At 52.7% G+C, this 15,724-nt stretch overlaps 1 protein-coding gene across 1 annotated transcript in view; it reads left to right on the forward strand.

Annotated features, from left to right (window-relative positions):
• The window catches only part of apex2 (APEX nuclease (apurinic/apyrimidinic endonuclease) 2), a 43,073-nt gene that overhangs the window by 14,924 nt on the left and 12,425 nt on the right, over positions 1-15,724 (forward strand). The window contains exons 2-3 of the mRNA XM_072488989.1: positions 4,295-4,472; positions 8,258-8,401. Of these exons, the coding sequence (XP_072345090.1) occupies positions 4,295-4,472; positions 8,258-8,401 (322 nt within the window). The remainder of the gene's footprint in view (positions 1-4,294; positions 4,473-8,257; positions 8,402-15,724) is intronic.

The raw sequence follows: 15,724 nt of genomic DNA on the forward strand, positions 1-15,724 counted from the left end.
CCCGATACCCCCTCCCGCTCCCCGATACCCACTTCCCTCTAGCCGATACCCCCCTCCCTCTCCCCGATACCCCTCTCCCAAATAGCCCCCTCTGCGTCATCCCTCCCTCCTTCCGATCCCTCCCTCCCACTGCCTTGTCTCTCCTTTCTCTCTCCTCGCCCATGTTCAATCCATTGCTCACTGTCTTGTTTAGCTCCTCTAAACCCTTGCCTTCTTCCCCTTTGAACCCTCTCACCATCGGCCCTTCCCCTTTGAACCCCCACACCATCGGCCCTTCCCCTTTGAACCCCCCACACCATCGGCCCTTCCCCTTTGAACCCTCTCACCATCGGCCCTTCCCCTTTGAACCCCCACACCATCGGCCCTTCCTCTTTGAACCCCCTCACCATCGGCCCTTCCCCTTTGAACCCCCACACCATTGGCCCTTCCCCTTTGAACCCCCACACCATCGGCCCTTCCCCTTTAAACCCCCACACCATCGGCCCTTCCCCTTTGAACCCCCACACCATCGGCCCTTCCCCTTTGTCCTCCCATCTTTCTCCACCAATGTTTTGCTCCTTCTAGATCCTGCTTCTACTGAAGACCTTCAGATCCTTTCATCCTTTCCCGCCACCTGTTTGTTTCCCCTTGTTCCTCTTTTGTTCTTCACCTTTCTTCCTGCCCCCCCCCCCCCCCCCCCGCTTTCCATTCTTGTTACTCCCTCCTTCCTCTGATACGATCCTGGACCAGACCCCGAGAATGGCCGGGACACTAATATTTTATTTTAATTTTGTAAGATTATGCGTAAAGGATTCCTCGTTCCTGACGGAGAGATAGGGATAAGGTTTATTAATACAAACTTTAGTACTAACACAGTATTAAATGTCTTTAATATCACACAAGAAAGTAGCTTACAATTACCCCTGCACTGCTAATCAATACAGTGACAAAGTAACCCTTAACTGCTATCTTTACTCCCACTCAAACAAAGAACAAAGAAATGTACAGCACAGGAACAGGCCCTCCAAGCCCGTGCCGACCATACTGCCCGACTAAACTACAATCTTCTACACTTCCTGGGTCCATATCCTTCTATTCCCATCCTATTCATGTATTTGTCAAGATACCCCTTAAATGTCCCTATCGTCCCTGCTTCCACCACCTCCTCCGGTAGTGAGTTCCAGGCACCCACTACCCTCTGCGTAAAAAACTTGCCTCGTACATCTACTCTAAACCTTGCCCCTCTCACCTTAAACCTATGCCCCCTAGTAATTGACCTCTCAAACAAAAAAACCATCTCCGATCCCAATCCACTTTTAAATACAGTTAGCACTCAGTAAAAGAGATGTCTGGATACTCTATTGTGTAAGAGATAGACCTGACTCCTGTCAGAACCATGCAGAAACTCTGGCTGTATGTTTTCAGCAGCTGATTTCTCCGCCTGTATCAGCTCCCATTCCAGCCACACAGTTCCGAGCTGCTTGGAAAGAAGCTGCCGCCTTCGGACACATCTTGAACTGAACTGCAGTGGAGCAGATGCTCGACCTCTGCCCACATCTCAATCTAGAACAAAACTAACACTGCTTTCTGCAAAATGCCTGCCTGGTATCTTAGCTCCTCCCATTAATTACATCACTTTCTCAAGCTGAAATCTAATTAACTCCATGAGGAACTCCCTTAATCTAAACAAACTTTTATTACCCCAAGCTTTTATGATGCCCTAATTGAACCTCTGGCTCCCAAAACCTTTCAACCCAGGATTCTTAAAAACGTGACTGCAGCAGTCAGACACACTCTAATCCGGCTTTTAACCTTAACAGCACCAAGTACCTAAGACACAATATTTCTGAAATTCCTGCATTCATCACATATCGCACAGTCCCGTACCCACCCCTGCCCCCACCTTGTCCCGTACCCACCCTGCCCCCACCTTGTCCCGTACCCACCCCTGCCCCACCTTGTCCCGTACCCACCCCTGCCCCCACCTTGTCCCGTACCAACCCCTGCCCCCACCTTGTCCCGTACCCACCCCTGCCCCCACCTTGTCCCGTACCCACCCCTGCCCCCACCTTGTCCCGTACCCACCCCTGCCCCCACCTTGTCCCGTACCAACCCCTGCCCCCACCTTGTCCCGTACCCACCCCTGCCCCCACCTTGTCCCGTACCCACCCCTGCCCCCACCTTGTCCCGTACCCACCCCTGCCCCCACCTTGTCCCGTACCCACCCCCTGCCCCCACCTTGTCCCGTACCCACCCCTGCCCCCACCTTGTCCCGTACCCACCCCTGCCCCCACCTTGTCCCGTACCCACCCCTGCCCCCACCTTGTCCCGTACCCACCCCTGCCCCCACCTTGTCCCCGTACCCCACCCCTGCCCCCACCTTGTCCCGTACCCACCCCTGCCCCCACCTTGTCCCGTACCCACCCCTGCCCCCACCTTGTCCCGTACCCACCCCTGCCACCACCTTGTCCCGTACCCACCCCTGCCCCCACCTTGTCCCGTACCCACCCCTGCCCCCACCTTGTCCCGTACCCACCCTGCCCCCACCTTGTCCCGTACCCACCCCTGCCCCCACCTTGTCCCGTACCCACCCCTGCCCCCACCTTGTCCCGTACCCACCCCTGCCCCACCTTGTCCCGTACCCACCCCTGCCCCCACCTTGTCCCGTACCCACCCCTGCCCCCACCTTGTCCCGTACCCACCCCTGCCCCCACCTTGTCCGTACCCACCCCTGCCCCCACCTTGTCCGTACCCACCCCTGCCCCCACCTTGTCCCGTACCCACCCCTGCCCCCACCTTGTCCCGTACCCACCCCTGCCCCCACCTTGTCTTGTGCCCACCCCCTGCCCCCACCTTGTCTTGTGCCCACCCCTGCCCGCACCTTGTCTTGTGCCCACCCCTGCCCCCACCTTGTCTTGTGCCCACCCCTGCCCCCACCTTGTCTTGTGCCCACCCCTGCCCCCACCTTGTCCCATACCCACCCCTGCCCCCACCTTGTCTTGTGCCCACCCCTGCCCCCACCTTGCCTTGTGCCCACCCCTGCCCCCACCTTGTCCCGTGCCCACCCCTGCCCCCACCTTGTCCCGTACCCACCCCTGCCCCCACCTTGTTCCGTGCCCACCCCTGCCCCCGCCTTGCCTAGTGCCCACCCCTGCCCCCACCTTGTCTAGTGCCCACCCCTGCCCCCACCTTGTCTAGTGCCCACCCTGCCCCCACCTTGTCCCGTACCCACCCCTGCCCCACCTTGTCTAGTGCCCACCCCTGCCCCCACCTTGTCTAGTGCCCACCCTGCCCCCACCTTGCCTTGTGCCACCCCTGCCCCCACCTTGCCTTGTGCCCACCCCTGCCCCCACCTTGTCCCGTACCCACCCCTGCCCCCACCTTGTCTAGTGCCCACCCCTGCCCCCACCTTGCCTTGTGCCCACCCCTGCCCCCACCTTGTCTAGTGCCCACCCTGCCCCCAACTTGCCTTGTGCCCACCCCTGCCCCCACCTTGTCTAGTGCCCACCCCTGCCCCCACCTTGCCTTGTGCCACCCCTGCCCCCACCTTGCCTTGTGCCCACCCCTGCCCGCACCTTGTCTTGTGCCCACCCCTGCCCCCACCTTGCCTTGTGCCCACCCCTGCCCCCACCTTGCCTTGTGCCCACCCCTGCCCGCACCTTGTCTGTGCCCACCCCTGCCCGCACCTTGTCTTGTGCCACCCCTGCCCCCACCTTGCCTTGTGCCCACCCTGCCCCCACCTTGCCTTGTTCCCACCCCTGCCCGCACCTTGTCTTGTGCCCACCCCTGCCCGCACCTTGTCTTGTGCCCACCCCTGCCCCCACCTTGTCCCGTACCCACCCCTGCCCCCACCTTGTCCCGCCCACTTGCTCACATCAAGGTACTGATGAAACCGACAAATCTCACTTTGCCCCTGACCTCTGAAGGGGAGGTGGTGGTCTTGTCAGTCCCGAGACCCAGGGTAATGCTGGGGACCCGCGTTCGAATCCCACCCATGACAGATGGTGAACTTGAATTCAGTAAAAAATCTGGAATGGAAAGTTTAATATTGACCATGAAACCAGTGTCGATTGTCGTAAAAAACCCACCTGGTTCACTAAAGTCCATTGAGGGCAGTAAATCGCCTTCTGACCGACACCTGACTCCAGACCCACAGCTTGTGGTCAACTCTTAAAATGGCCGAACAAAACTTTCAGTTCAAGGCAACTCGGGATGGGCAACAAATGCTGCTCCCCCCCCCCTCCCCCAGTGACCCCACATCTCACAAACACCTTTTCAAATGTTCCCTGTGTTCCTATTGGTTACTGCTCCACAGGTGTTGCTACCTTTTGTCGAGACAGCGCTGCACCATTCTCTGCCGAGGAAGGTCTGTCTGGGATCCTGGCCAATCAAAGCGGAACGCCGGCTTGGTGCACCCTGGGAGAGTTTTCAGATGAGGAGCTGAAGGCTTTGGATGGTGAAGGTCGAGCTGTGATCACGAAGCACCGGATCAGGTAATGGCCAACAAGTGTGCGCACTGAGGCGATTAGATAGCATAACGTTGAAAGAGTATATCAGTATCAGGACTAGCTCTGTACTGCAGAGAGAGAGAGGGGGGAAGCAGAGTCAACAGTTAAGATCATAGCCACACCCAGCTGTAAATGATCCCAAAAGCAGGTTGGACCACAAGTCGGTATTCCTACTTCCGGCTCACAAACAGCAACTCCAGCGGGCTGAGCCAGTCAGAAAACTGTGCAGTTTCGCCCGAGGAATCTGAGGACATCCTCCGCGACGGCTTGGAGACTGTGGACTGGTCCATATTCAAGGCTGTGGCAGCTAACCTGGACGAGTGCACAACCACCGTCACAGACTTCATCAGTAAGTGCGTCGAGGACTGTGTACCAAAGAAGACATTACGGGTGTTCCCCAATCAGAAACTCTGGCTCAACCAAAAGGTTCACTCCCTGCTGTCCCGGACGGAGGCGTTTTCAAGTCTGACGCCCTGACCGATATAAGAAATCCAGCTACTGTGTACGGAAAGCCATCAGGAATGCAAAACGACAATACCGCATCGAACCAGAGTCCCAGGCCAACGACACTAACCCACGGCGACTATGGCCGGGCCTACACAAGACCACAGGCTATAAAGCAAGGCAGGCGGAATATCTGGGGCTGGAGCATCTCTACTCGAGGAACTGAACAGGTTCAATGCCCGCTTTGAGCAGACAGCCAATGTATCAGTGCCCCCCCGCCCCAACAGCCCCTGACACACCCATACCCACTATTACAGCCTCAGGGGTAAGAGCTGCCTTCTTGAAGGTGAATCTGCGGAAAGCGACTGGCCCCGACGGAGTCCCTGGGCGAGCACTCAGAGCCTGCGCTGACCAGCTGCCGAGTGTATTCGCAGGTATCTTCACCCCCTCACTCCTCCGCTCGGAGGTCCCCACCTCCTTCAAGAAGACCACCACCATACCAGTACCAAAGAAGAACAAGGGAGACTCTCTCAACGATTACCGAAGTGGAGATAGAGCATAGAACAGCACAGAACAGGCCCTTCGGCCCTCAATGTTGTGTCAAGCATTGTCCGGACCCAAGATCAAGCTATCCCGCTCCCTGTCATTCTGGTGTGCTCCATGTGCCTGTCCAATACCCGCTAAGTTCCTAAAGTGCCTGACTCCGCTATCACAGCAGGCAGTCCATTGCACACCCTAACCACTCTCTGAGTAAAGAACCTATCTCGGACATCCCTCCTATATCTCCCACCTGAATCTTATAGTTATGCCCCCTTGTAACAGCTACATCCACCCGAGGAAAACGTCTCTGAACTCCACTCTATCCCTCTCATCATCTTGTACACCTCAATTAAGGTCACCTCTCATCCTCCTTCGCTCCAAAGAGAAAAGCCGAGCTCCCTCAACCTTTCCTCATAAGACCTATCCTGCAAACCAGGCAGCATCCTGGTAAATCTCCTTTGCACCCTTTCCAAAGCTTCCACATCCTTCCTATAATGAGGTGACCAGACTGCACACAATACTCCAAATGTGGTCTCACCAGGGTCATGTATAGTTGCAGCATAACCCCGCGGCTCTTAAACTCAAGCCCCCTGTTAATAAACACTAACACACTATAGGCCTTCTTCACGGCTCTATCCACTTGAGTGGCAACTTTCAGAGATCTGTGGACATGAGCCCCAAGATCTCTCTGTTCCTCCACATTGCACAGAACCCTGCCGTTGACCTGTAATCCGTATTCAAGATTTGTCTACCAAAATGAATCACCTTGCATGGTTGATAGCTTTAGGTTCCTGGGGTCACCATCACCAACAGTCTGTCCTGGTCCACTCACGTTGATGCAACAGTCAAGAAAGTCCAACAACGTCTCTACTTCCTACGGAAGCTAAAGAAATTCAGCATGTCTGCATCGACTCTCTCAAACCTCTACAGATGTGCGATTGGGAGCATCCTATCCGGCTGCATCACAGCTGGTGTGGCAACTGCTCGGCCCAAGATCGCAAGGAACTGCAGAGTGTGGTGAACTCAGCCCAGTCCATCACACAAGCTTGCCACCCCCACAGTGATTCTGTCTACACCTTCCGCTACCTCAGGAAGGCAGACAGCATTGTCAGAGACCCCTCCCACCCAGGCATTGCCTTCCAGACCCTTCCATCAGGCAGAAGGTACAGAAGTCTGAAGACCCGCACATCCAGACACAGGAACAGCTTCTTCCCACAGCTACTAGACTCCTCAACGACTCCCCCTCGGACTGATCTGTTCCCTGTCAGAACACTATTCACCACGCCCTATGCTGCTCTTGCTCATGTATTTGCTTTGTTTGGCCCCTTGTTCCGCACTGTAACCAATCACTGTTGTCGATGTGCCATTTGTCAATGTTCTCTGTTGATTATTCTTGTGTCGACTCTGTACGTACCGTGTACGTTCCCTCGGCCGCAGAAACAAACTTCTCACTGCACTTCGGTACGTGTGACAATAAATCAAATCAACCAGGTTTGTGCTCAAAGCTGCGATTTTGAAAACCTCCAAGATTCTGGGCTGATTCTTGATTCTGGGCTGATTCTAAGATTCTGGCTGATTCTATGATTCTGGGCTGATTCTGCTGTTTGGTAGCTGCTGGATTTGATTCTGGGCTGATTCTATGATTCTGGGCTGATTCTATGATTCTGGGCTGATTCTATGATTCTGGGCTGATTCTATGATTCTGGGCTGATTCTATGATTCTGGGTTGATTCTATGATTCTGGGTTGATTCTATGATTCTGGGTTGATTCTATGATTCTGGGCTGATTCTATGATTCTGGGTTGATTCTATGATTCTGGCTGATTCTATGATTCTGGGCTGATTCTATGATTCTGGGCTGATTCTATGATTCTGGCTGATTCTATGATTCTGGGTTGATTCTATGATTCTGGGTTGATTCTATGATTCTGGGTTGATTCTATGATTCTGGGCTGATTCTATGATTCTGGGCTGATTCTATGATTCTGGGCTGATTCTATGATTCTGGGCTGATTCTATGATTCTGGGCTGATTCTATGATTCTGGGCTGATTCTATGATTCTGGCTGATTCTATGATTCTGGGTTGATTCTATGATTCTGGGTTGATTCTATGATTCTGGCTGATTCTATGATTCTGGGCTGATTCTATGATTCTGGGCTGATTCTATGATTCTGGGCTGATTCTATGATTCTGGGCTGATTCTATGATTCTGGGCTGATCTATGCTGTTTGGTAGCTGCTGGATTTGGATGATATTGATGTTTCGAACAAGCGACATTCTTGAGTTTCGGAGCAGTGTCCACTTCAGAGCCACTGATATAAAACAGGGTTAGCACAAGGGTTGTGTGTGTGTGAGAGGGGGGGGGGGTCGTGTGTGTGTGTTGGGGGGGGGGGTCGTGTGTGTGTGTTGGGGGGGGGGTCGTGTGGGGGGAGGTGGCGTGTGTGGGGGAGGTCGCGCGCGCGTGGGGGGGGGGGGGAGAGAGAGAGGCCGCGAGGAGGGAGGTTGTGTGTATTTTACAGTTTAATAAATAGTTACCAGACTGGATCTTTCCTGTGTTTTACCAAAGTCGCTGAACAAACGCTTCTGAATCCGTTTATCCGAGTTACGCTCCTGGATTTTGTGGACTCTCTGATTTAACGTTCGAGGGGTTCTTCACAACAGAAATTGCCAAAATCATTAAAAATATTTGAGTAATGTGCCTGTTCCCTCCTGGTCTGCTGCCAAGAACATTGTCACTTTGGATAAAGGAGAATATCTGAAACTCTTTCTTTTTTATTTTCGAAGGTGTGAGCAGGTGGAGGAGATACTGACGGTGATTAACGTGTACTGTCCGCGTGCCGATCCTGACCGAGAGGACCGCAGTCATTTCAAACTTCGCTTCTATCAGCTGTTGCAGGCAAGGGCACAGGCTCTGCTGCAGGATGGAGGGTGAGAGAGAGTTGTAACTGACGAACTGACAGCCCTTTGAGGTCCCTGAGCCGCCCCGCCACAATCTCGCCACAATCTCGCCACAATCTCGCCATGGCCATTTTGGCTCCTCCTGCCCGGGGCAAACCTCACCACCTACATTCCGTTTGCCTGTCCTCGGTAACAGGGAAAAGACGGGGGGGGGGGGGCACTCAGTCACGATGCTCGGTTGCAGAGCTGGCCGCCTCCTGCTCCGTAGCAAATCTGTGGACCACCCCTGGAGTTAGGGTGAGCCGTCCTGAGCACCACCCCTGGGGGAGGGCGTTGTGCACTCGGAGGTGATGCAGCGAGGGTTCAATTACCTGGTGAGATTAGACAAATGAAAGTCATATTATTTGTAATTTCGAGATTACAGGGCGATTTGATTGAAGCTTCCTGGTGATTGAGGGCAAATCGATCGAATAGATGGACAGAGATCTGTGCTTGGTGAATCTAGATCTGCAGAGTTCAAAAATGAGAGTTTGATCTTTTTGGAGTGAAATTAGGAAATGCGTTTCCTCCGGGGGTTTGCAGATGTCATTCCTGCGAAAGACCATTGGTGTCAGATCAAATGTTCATTCTGTTGCTGGTCAATTTTTCTTTGCTGAGGTTATGAAGGGATTGGGACAAAGGCAGGTATGGAGTTTGGTGACAAATGATCAGGAAACCTGTGAATGGCACAACAGATCGATGAAGCTGAATGGGCCTTCTATTCCTGTGTAACCGGCTGGAGAGGGGCTGAATGGGTCTCCTCCTGTTCCTGTGTAACAGGCTGGAGAGGGGCTGAATGGGTCTCCTCCTGTTCCTGTGTAACAGGCTGGAGAGGGGCTGAATGGGTCTCCTCCTGTTCCTGTGTAACAGGCTGGAGAGGGGCTGAATGGGCCTCCTCCTGTTCCTGTGTAACACGCTGGAGAGGGGCTGAATGTGCCTCCTCTTGTTCCTGTGTAACAGGCTGGAGAGGGGCTGAATGGGCCTCCTCCTGTTCCTGTGTAACAGGCTGGAGAGGGGCTGAATGGGCCTCCTCCTGTTCCTGTGTAACAGGCTGGAGAGGGGCTGAATGGGTATCCTCCTGTTCCTGTGTAACAGGCTGGAGAGGGGCTGAATGAGCCTCCTCCTATTCCTGTGTAACAGGCTGGAGAGGGGCTGAATGGGCCTCCTCCTGTTCCTGTGTAACAGGCTGGAGAGGGGCTCAATGGGCCTCCTCATGTTCCTGTGTAACAGGCTGGAGAGGGGCTGAATGGGCCCTCCTGTTCCTGTGTAACAGGCTGGAGAGGGGCTGAATGGGCCTCCTCCTGTTCCTGTGTAACAGGCTGGAGCGGGGCTGAATGGGCCTCCTCCTGTTCCTGTGTAACAGGCTGGAGAGGGGCTGAATGGGTCTCCTCCTGTTCCTGTGTAACGGGCTGAATGGGCCTCCTCCTGTTCCTGTGTAACAGGCTGGGGAGGGGCTGAATGGGTCTCCTCCTGTTCCTGTGTAACAGGCTGGAGAGGGGCTGAATGGGCCTCCTCCTGTTCCTGTGTAACAGGCTGGAGAGGGGCTGAATGGGCCTCCTCCTGTTCCTGTGTAACAGGCTGGAGAGGGGCTGAATGGGCCTCCTCCTGTTCCTGTGTAACAGGCTGGCGAGGGGCTGAATGGGCCTCCTCCTGTTCCTGTGTAACAGGCTGGAGAGGGGCTGAATGGGCCTCCTCCAGTTCCTGTGTAACAGGCTGGAGAGGGGCTGAATGGGTCTCCTCCTGTTCCTGTGTAACAGGCTGGAGAGGGGCTGAATGACCCTCCTCCTGTTCCTGTGTAACAGGCTGGAGAGGGGCTGAATGGGCCTCCTCCTGTTCCTGTGTAACAGGCTGGAGAGGGGCTGAATGGGCCTCCTCCAGTTCCTGTGTAACAGGCTGGAGAGGGGCTGAATGGGCCTCCTCCTGTTCCTGTGTAACAGGCTGGTGAGGGGCTGAATGAGCCTCCTCCTGTTCCTCTGTAACAGGCTGGAGAGGGGCTGAATGGGCCTCCTCGTGTTCCTCTGTAACAGGCTGGAGAGGGGCTGAATGGGCCTCCTCGTGTTCCTGTGTAACAGGCTGGAGAGGGGCTGAATGGGCCTCCTCCTGTTCCTCTGTAACAAGCTGGAGAGGGGCTGAATGGGCCTCCTCGTGTTCCTGTGTAACAGGCTGGAGAGGGGCTGAATGGGCCTTCTATTCCTGTGTAACAGGCTGGTGAGGGGCTGAATGAGCCTCCTCTTGTTCCTCTGTAACAGGCTGGAGAGGGGCTGAATGGGCCTCCTCGTGTTCCTGTGTAACAGGCTGGAGAGAGGCTGAATGGCCTCCTGTTCCTGTGTAACAGGCTGGAGAGGGGCTGAATGGGCCTCCTCCTGTTCCTGTGTAACAGGCTGGAGAGGGGCTGAATGGGTCTCCTCCTGTTCCTGTGTAACAGGCTGGAGAGGGGCTGAATGAGCCTCCTCCTGTTCCTGTGTAACAGGCTGGAGAGGGGCTGAATGGCCTCCTCCTGTTCCTGTGTAACAGGCTGGAGAGGGGCTGAATGGGCCTCCCCCTGTTACTGTGTTACAGGCTGGAGAGGGGCTGAATGGGCCTCCTCGTGTTCATGTGTAACAGGCTGGAGAGGGGCTGAATGGGGCCTCCTGTTCCTGTATAACAGGCTGGAGAGGGGCTGAATGGGCCTTCTATTCCTGTGTAACAGGCTGGAGAGGGGCTGAATGGCCTCCTGTTCCTGTGTAACAGGCTGGAGAGGGGCTGAATGGGCCTCCTCCTGTTCCTGTGTAACAGGCTGGAGAGGGGCTGAATGGCCTCCTCCTGTTCCTGTGTAACAGGCTGGAGAGGGGCTGAATGGGCCTCCCCCTGTTCCTGTGTAACAGGCTGGATGGGGCTGAATGGGCCTCCCCCTGTTCCTGTGTAACAGGCTGGAGAGGGGCTGAATGGGCCTCCTTGTGTTCCTGTGTAACAGGCTGGAGAGGGGCTGAATGGGCCTCCTCCTGTGTAACAGGCTCGAGAGGGGCTGAATGGGCCTCCTCCTGTTCCTATGCATCAATCCTCAAAGTACAAAGAAATGTACAGCAAATGGAGGCCCTTCGGCCCTCCAAGCCCATGCCGACCATGCTGCCCGTCTAAACTAAAATCTTCTTCACTTCCGGGGTCCGTATCCCTCTATTCCCATCCTATTCATGTATTTGTCAAGAGGCCACTTAAACGTCACTATCGTCCCTGCTTCCACCACCTCCTCCGGTAGCGAGTTCCAGGCACCCACTACCCTCTGTGTAAAAAAAAAAAACGTCACTCACACAATGTCCCTTAGAAATTGAACCCTCTACCCTGGGAAAAAGACTATCCGCACTGTCCATGCCCCTCATAATCTTGAAAACTTGTATCAGGTCGCCCCTCAACCTCCGTCGTTCCAGTGAGAACAGACCGAGTTTATCCAACCACTCCTCATAGCTAATGCCCTCCAGACCAGGCAACCTCCTGGTAAATCTCCTTTGCACCACATCCTTCTGGTAGTGTGGCGACCAGAATTGAACACTATATTCCAAGTGTGGCCTAACTAAGCAAGACTTGCCAATTTTTGAACTCAATCCCCCAGCTGATGGAGGCAAGCATGCCCTTGACCTTGTCCAACAGGTACGAGGCACTTGCTCCCTGTGTGGATGGCGAACAGGGCTGCAGGAAGGATGAGTCAGCTGACCAAGGCACCATGGTTCAGTAGACCATTCAAGGGGAGGGAGTAAATAGGCAAGTTGTAGTTGTAGGGGATTCTATTATCAGGGGGATAGATAGTATCCTTTGTGAGCAGGATAAAGAGTCCCGCATGGTATGTTGCCTGCCCGGTGCTAGGGTGCGGGACATCTCTGACCGGCTTGAAAGGATACTGGAGAGGGAGGGGGAGGATCCAGTTGTTGTGGTCCATGTCGGTACCAACAACATAGGCAAGTCTAGGAAAGAGGACCTGTTTAGAGATTATAAAGAGCTAGGATTCAAATTAAAAAACAGGTCCTCAAGGGTCATAATCTCCGGATTACTGCCCGAGCCACATGCAAATTGGCAGAGGGAGGCAAGAATAAGGGAAGTTAACACGTGGCTGAAAGAGTGGTGTGGGAAAGAGGGGTTCCTTTTCATGGGACACTGGCATCAGTTTTGGGACAGGGGGGACCTATACCGTTGGGATGGTCTCCACCTGAACCGAGCTGGGACCAGTGTTCTGGTGAAAAGAGTAAATAGGGTGGTCAATAGGACTTTAAACTAAAGATTGGGGGGGAAGGGAAAGTCAGGGAACCAAGAGGTGAAGTAATCAGTGGGAAGCGTAGCTGCTTAGGAATACAAAAAAGCACGAAAAGACAGAACTCAGGAGAGGTTATGATAGTCCCCATCTCACAAAATATGACATAGTGTATGGAAAGGCTCAGTAAACCAAGGTCCACCACACTAAGAAAACAAAAAGGGACGGTCAATAGAGAATTAAAGGTGCTATATTTAAATGCGCGCAGTGTACGGAACAAGGTAGATGAGCTTGTGGCCCAGATTGTGACTGGCAGGTATGATGTGGTAGGCATCACAGAGACATGGTTGCAGGGGGTTCAGGACTGACATTTAAACATCCAGGGATTCACAACCTATCGAAAAGACAGGGAGGTGGGCAGAGGGGGCGGGGTTGCCTTCTTAATTAGGAATGAAATTAAATCAATAGCACTAAACGACATAGGGTCAGATGATGTGGAGTCTGTGTGGGTAGAGTTGAGGAACCACAAAGGCAAAAAAACCATAATGGGAGTTATGTACAGGCCTCCTAACAGTGGCCAGGACCGGGGACACAAAATGCACCACGAAATAGAAAGTGCATGTCAGAAAGGCAAGGTCACAGTGATCATGGGGGACTCCAATATGCAGGTGGACTGGGTAAATAATACTGCCAGTGGACCCAAGGAAAGGGAATTCATTGAATGTTTACAGGAGGGCTTTTTGGAACAGCTTGTGATGGAGCCCACGAGGGAACAGGCCATTCTGGACTTAGTGTTATGTAATGAGCCAGACTTGATTAAAGATCTTAAAGTAAGGGAACACTTCGGAGGCAGTGATCATAATATGGTAGAATTCAATCTCCAATTTGAAAGAAAGAAGGTAGAATCAGATGTAAAGGTGTTACAGTTAAATAAAGGTAACTACAGGGGCATGAGGGAGGAACTTACGAAAATCGACTGGGAGCAGAGCCTAGTGGGAAAGACAGTTGAACAGCAATGGCAGGAGTTTCTGGGAGTAATTGAGGACACAGTGCAGAGGTTCATCCCAAAGAAAAGAAAGGTTATCAGAGGGGGGATTAGGCAGCCATGGCTGACAAAGGAAGTTAGGGAATGCATCAAAGCAAAAGAGAAAGCCTATAATGTGGCAAAGAGTAGTGGGAAGTCAGAAGATTGGGAAGGCTACAAAAACAAACAGAGGATAACAAAGAGAGAAATAAGGAAAGAGAGGATCAACTATGAAGGTAGGCTAGCCAGTAACATTAGGAATGATAGTAAAAGTTTCTTTAAATACATTAAAAACAAACGGGAGGCAAAAGTAGACATTGGGCCGCTCCAAAATGACGCTGGTAATCTAGTGATGGGAGACAAGGAAATAGCTGAGGAACTAAATAAGTACTTTGCGTCAGTCACCACAGTAGAAGACATGAGTAATATCCCAACAATTCAGGAGAGTCAGGGGGCAGAGTTGAATATGGTAGCCATCACAAAGGAGAAAGTGCTAGAGAAACTAAGAGGTCTAAAAATTGATAAATCTCCGGGCCCAGATGGACTACATCCTAGAGTTCTAAAGGAGATAGCTGAAGAAATAGTGCAGGCGTTAGTTATGATCTTTCAAAAGTCACTGGAGTCAGGGAAAGTCCCAGAGGATTGGAAAATCGCTGTTGTAACCCCTCTGTTCAAGAAGGGAACATGGAAAATTATAGGCCAATTAGCCTAACCTCGGTTGTTGGCAAGATTCTAGAATCCATTGTTAAGGATGAGATTTCTAAATTCTTGGAAGTGCAGGGTCGGATTAGGACAAGTCAGCATGGATTTAGTAAGGGGAGGTCGTGCCTGACAAACCTGTTAGAGTTCTTTGAAGAGATAACAAATAGGTTAGACCAAGGAGAGCCAATGGATGTTATCTATCTTGACTTCCAAAAGGCCTTTGATAAGGTGCCTCACGGGAGACTGCTGAGTAAAATAAGGGCCCATGGTATTCGAGGCAAGGTACTAACATGGATTGACGATTGGCTGTCAGGCAGAAGGCAGAGAGTTGGGATAAAAGGTTCTTTTTCGGAATGGCAACCGGTGACGAGTGGTGTCCCGCAGAGTTCAGTGTTGGAGCCACAGCTGTTCTCTTTATATATTAACGATCTAGATGACGGGACTGGGGGCATTCTGGCTAAGTTTGCCGATGATACAAAGATAGGTGGAGGGGCAGGTAGTATGGAGGAGGTGGGGAGGCTGCAGAAAGATTTAGACAGTTTAGGAGAGTGGTCCAAGAAATGGCTGATGAAATTCAACGTGGGCAAGTGCGAGGTCTTGCACTTTGGAAAAAAGAATAGAGGCATGGACTATTTTCTAAACGGTGACAAAATTCATAATGCTGAAGTGCAAAGGGACTTGGGAGTCCTAGTCCAGTATTCTCTAATGAATGGCTTAGATAGGGTGGACGTAGGGAAGTTGTTTCCATTCGCAGGGGAGACTAGGACCCGGGGGCACAGCCTTAGAATAAAAGGGAGTCACTTGAGAACAGAGATGAGGAGAAATTTCTTCAGCCAGAGAGTGGTGGGTCTGTGGAATTCATTGCCACAGAGGGCGGTGGAGGCCGGGACGTTGAGTGTCTTTAAGACAGAAGTTGATAAATTCTTGATTTCTCGAGGAATTAAGGGCTATGGAGAGAGAGCGGGTAAATGGAGTTGAAATCAGCCATGATTGAATGGTGGAGTGGACTCGATGGGCCGAATGGCCTTACTTCCGCTCCTGTGTCTTATGGTCTTATATGCCTTTTTAAAAGAATTTAGAGTACCCAATTATTTTTTACCAATTAAGGGGCAATTTAGCGTGGCCAATCCACCTACCCTGCACATCTTTGGGTTGTGGGGTGAAACCCACGCAGACACTGGGAGAATGTGCAAACTCCACACGGACAGTGACCCAGAGCCGGGATTGAACCCGGGTCCTCAGCGCCATAGGCAGCAATGCTAACCATTGGTGCCGCCCTGCTGTATGCCTTCTTGACTACCTTTTCCGCCCAAGTCTCCCAACCAATCTATATCCGGCTGTATCCTCTGACAAAGGTTGGTGGAATTGC

This window comes from Scyliorhinus torazame, chromosome 22 (genome assembly GCF_047496885.1).
Source record: "Scyliorhinus torazame isolate Kashiwa2021f chromosome 22, sScyTor2.1, whole genome shotgun sequence".
NCBI lineage: Eukaryota > Metazoa > Chordata > Chondrichthyes > Carcharhiniformes > Scyliorhinidae > Scyliorhinus > Scyliorhinus torazame.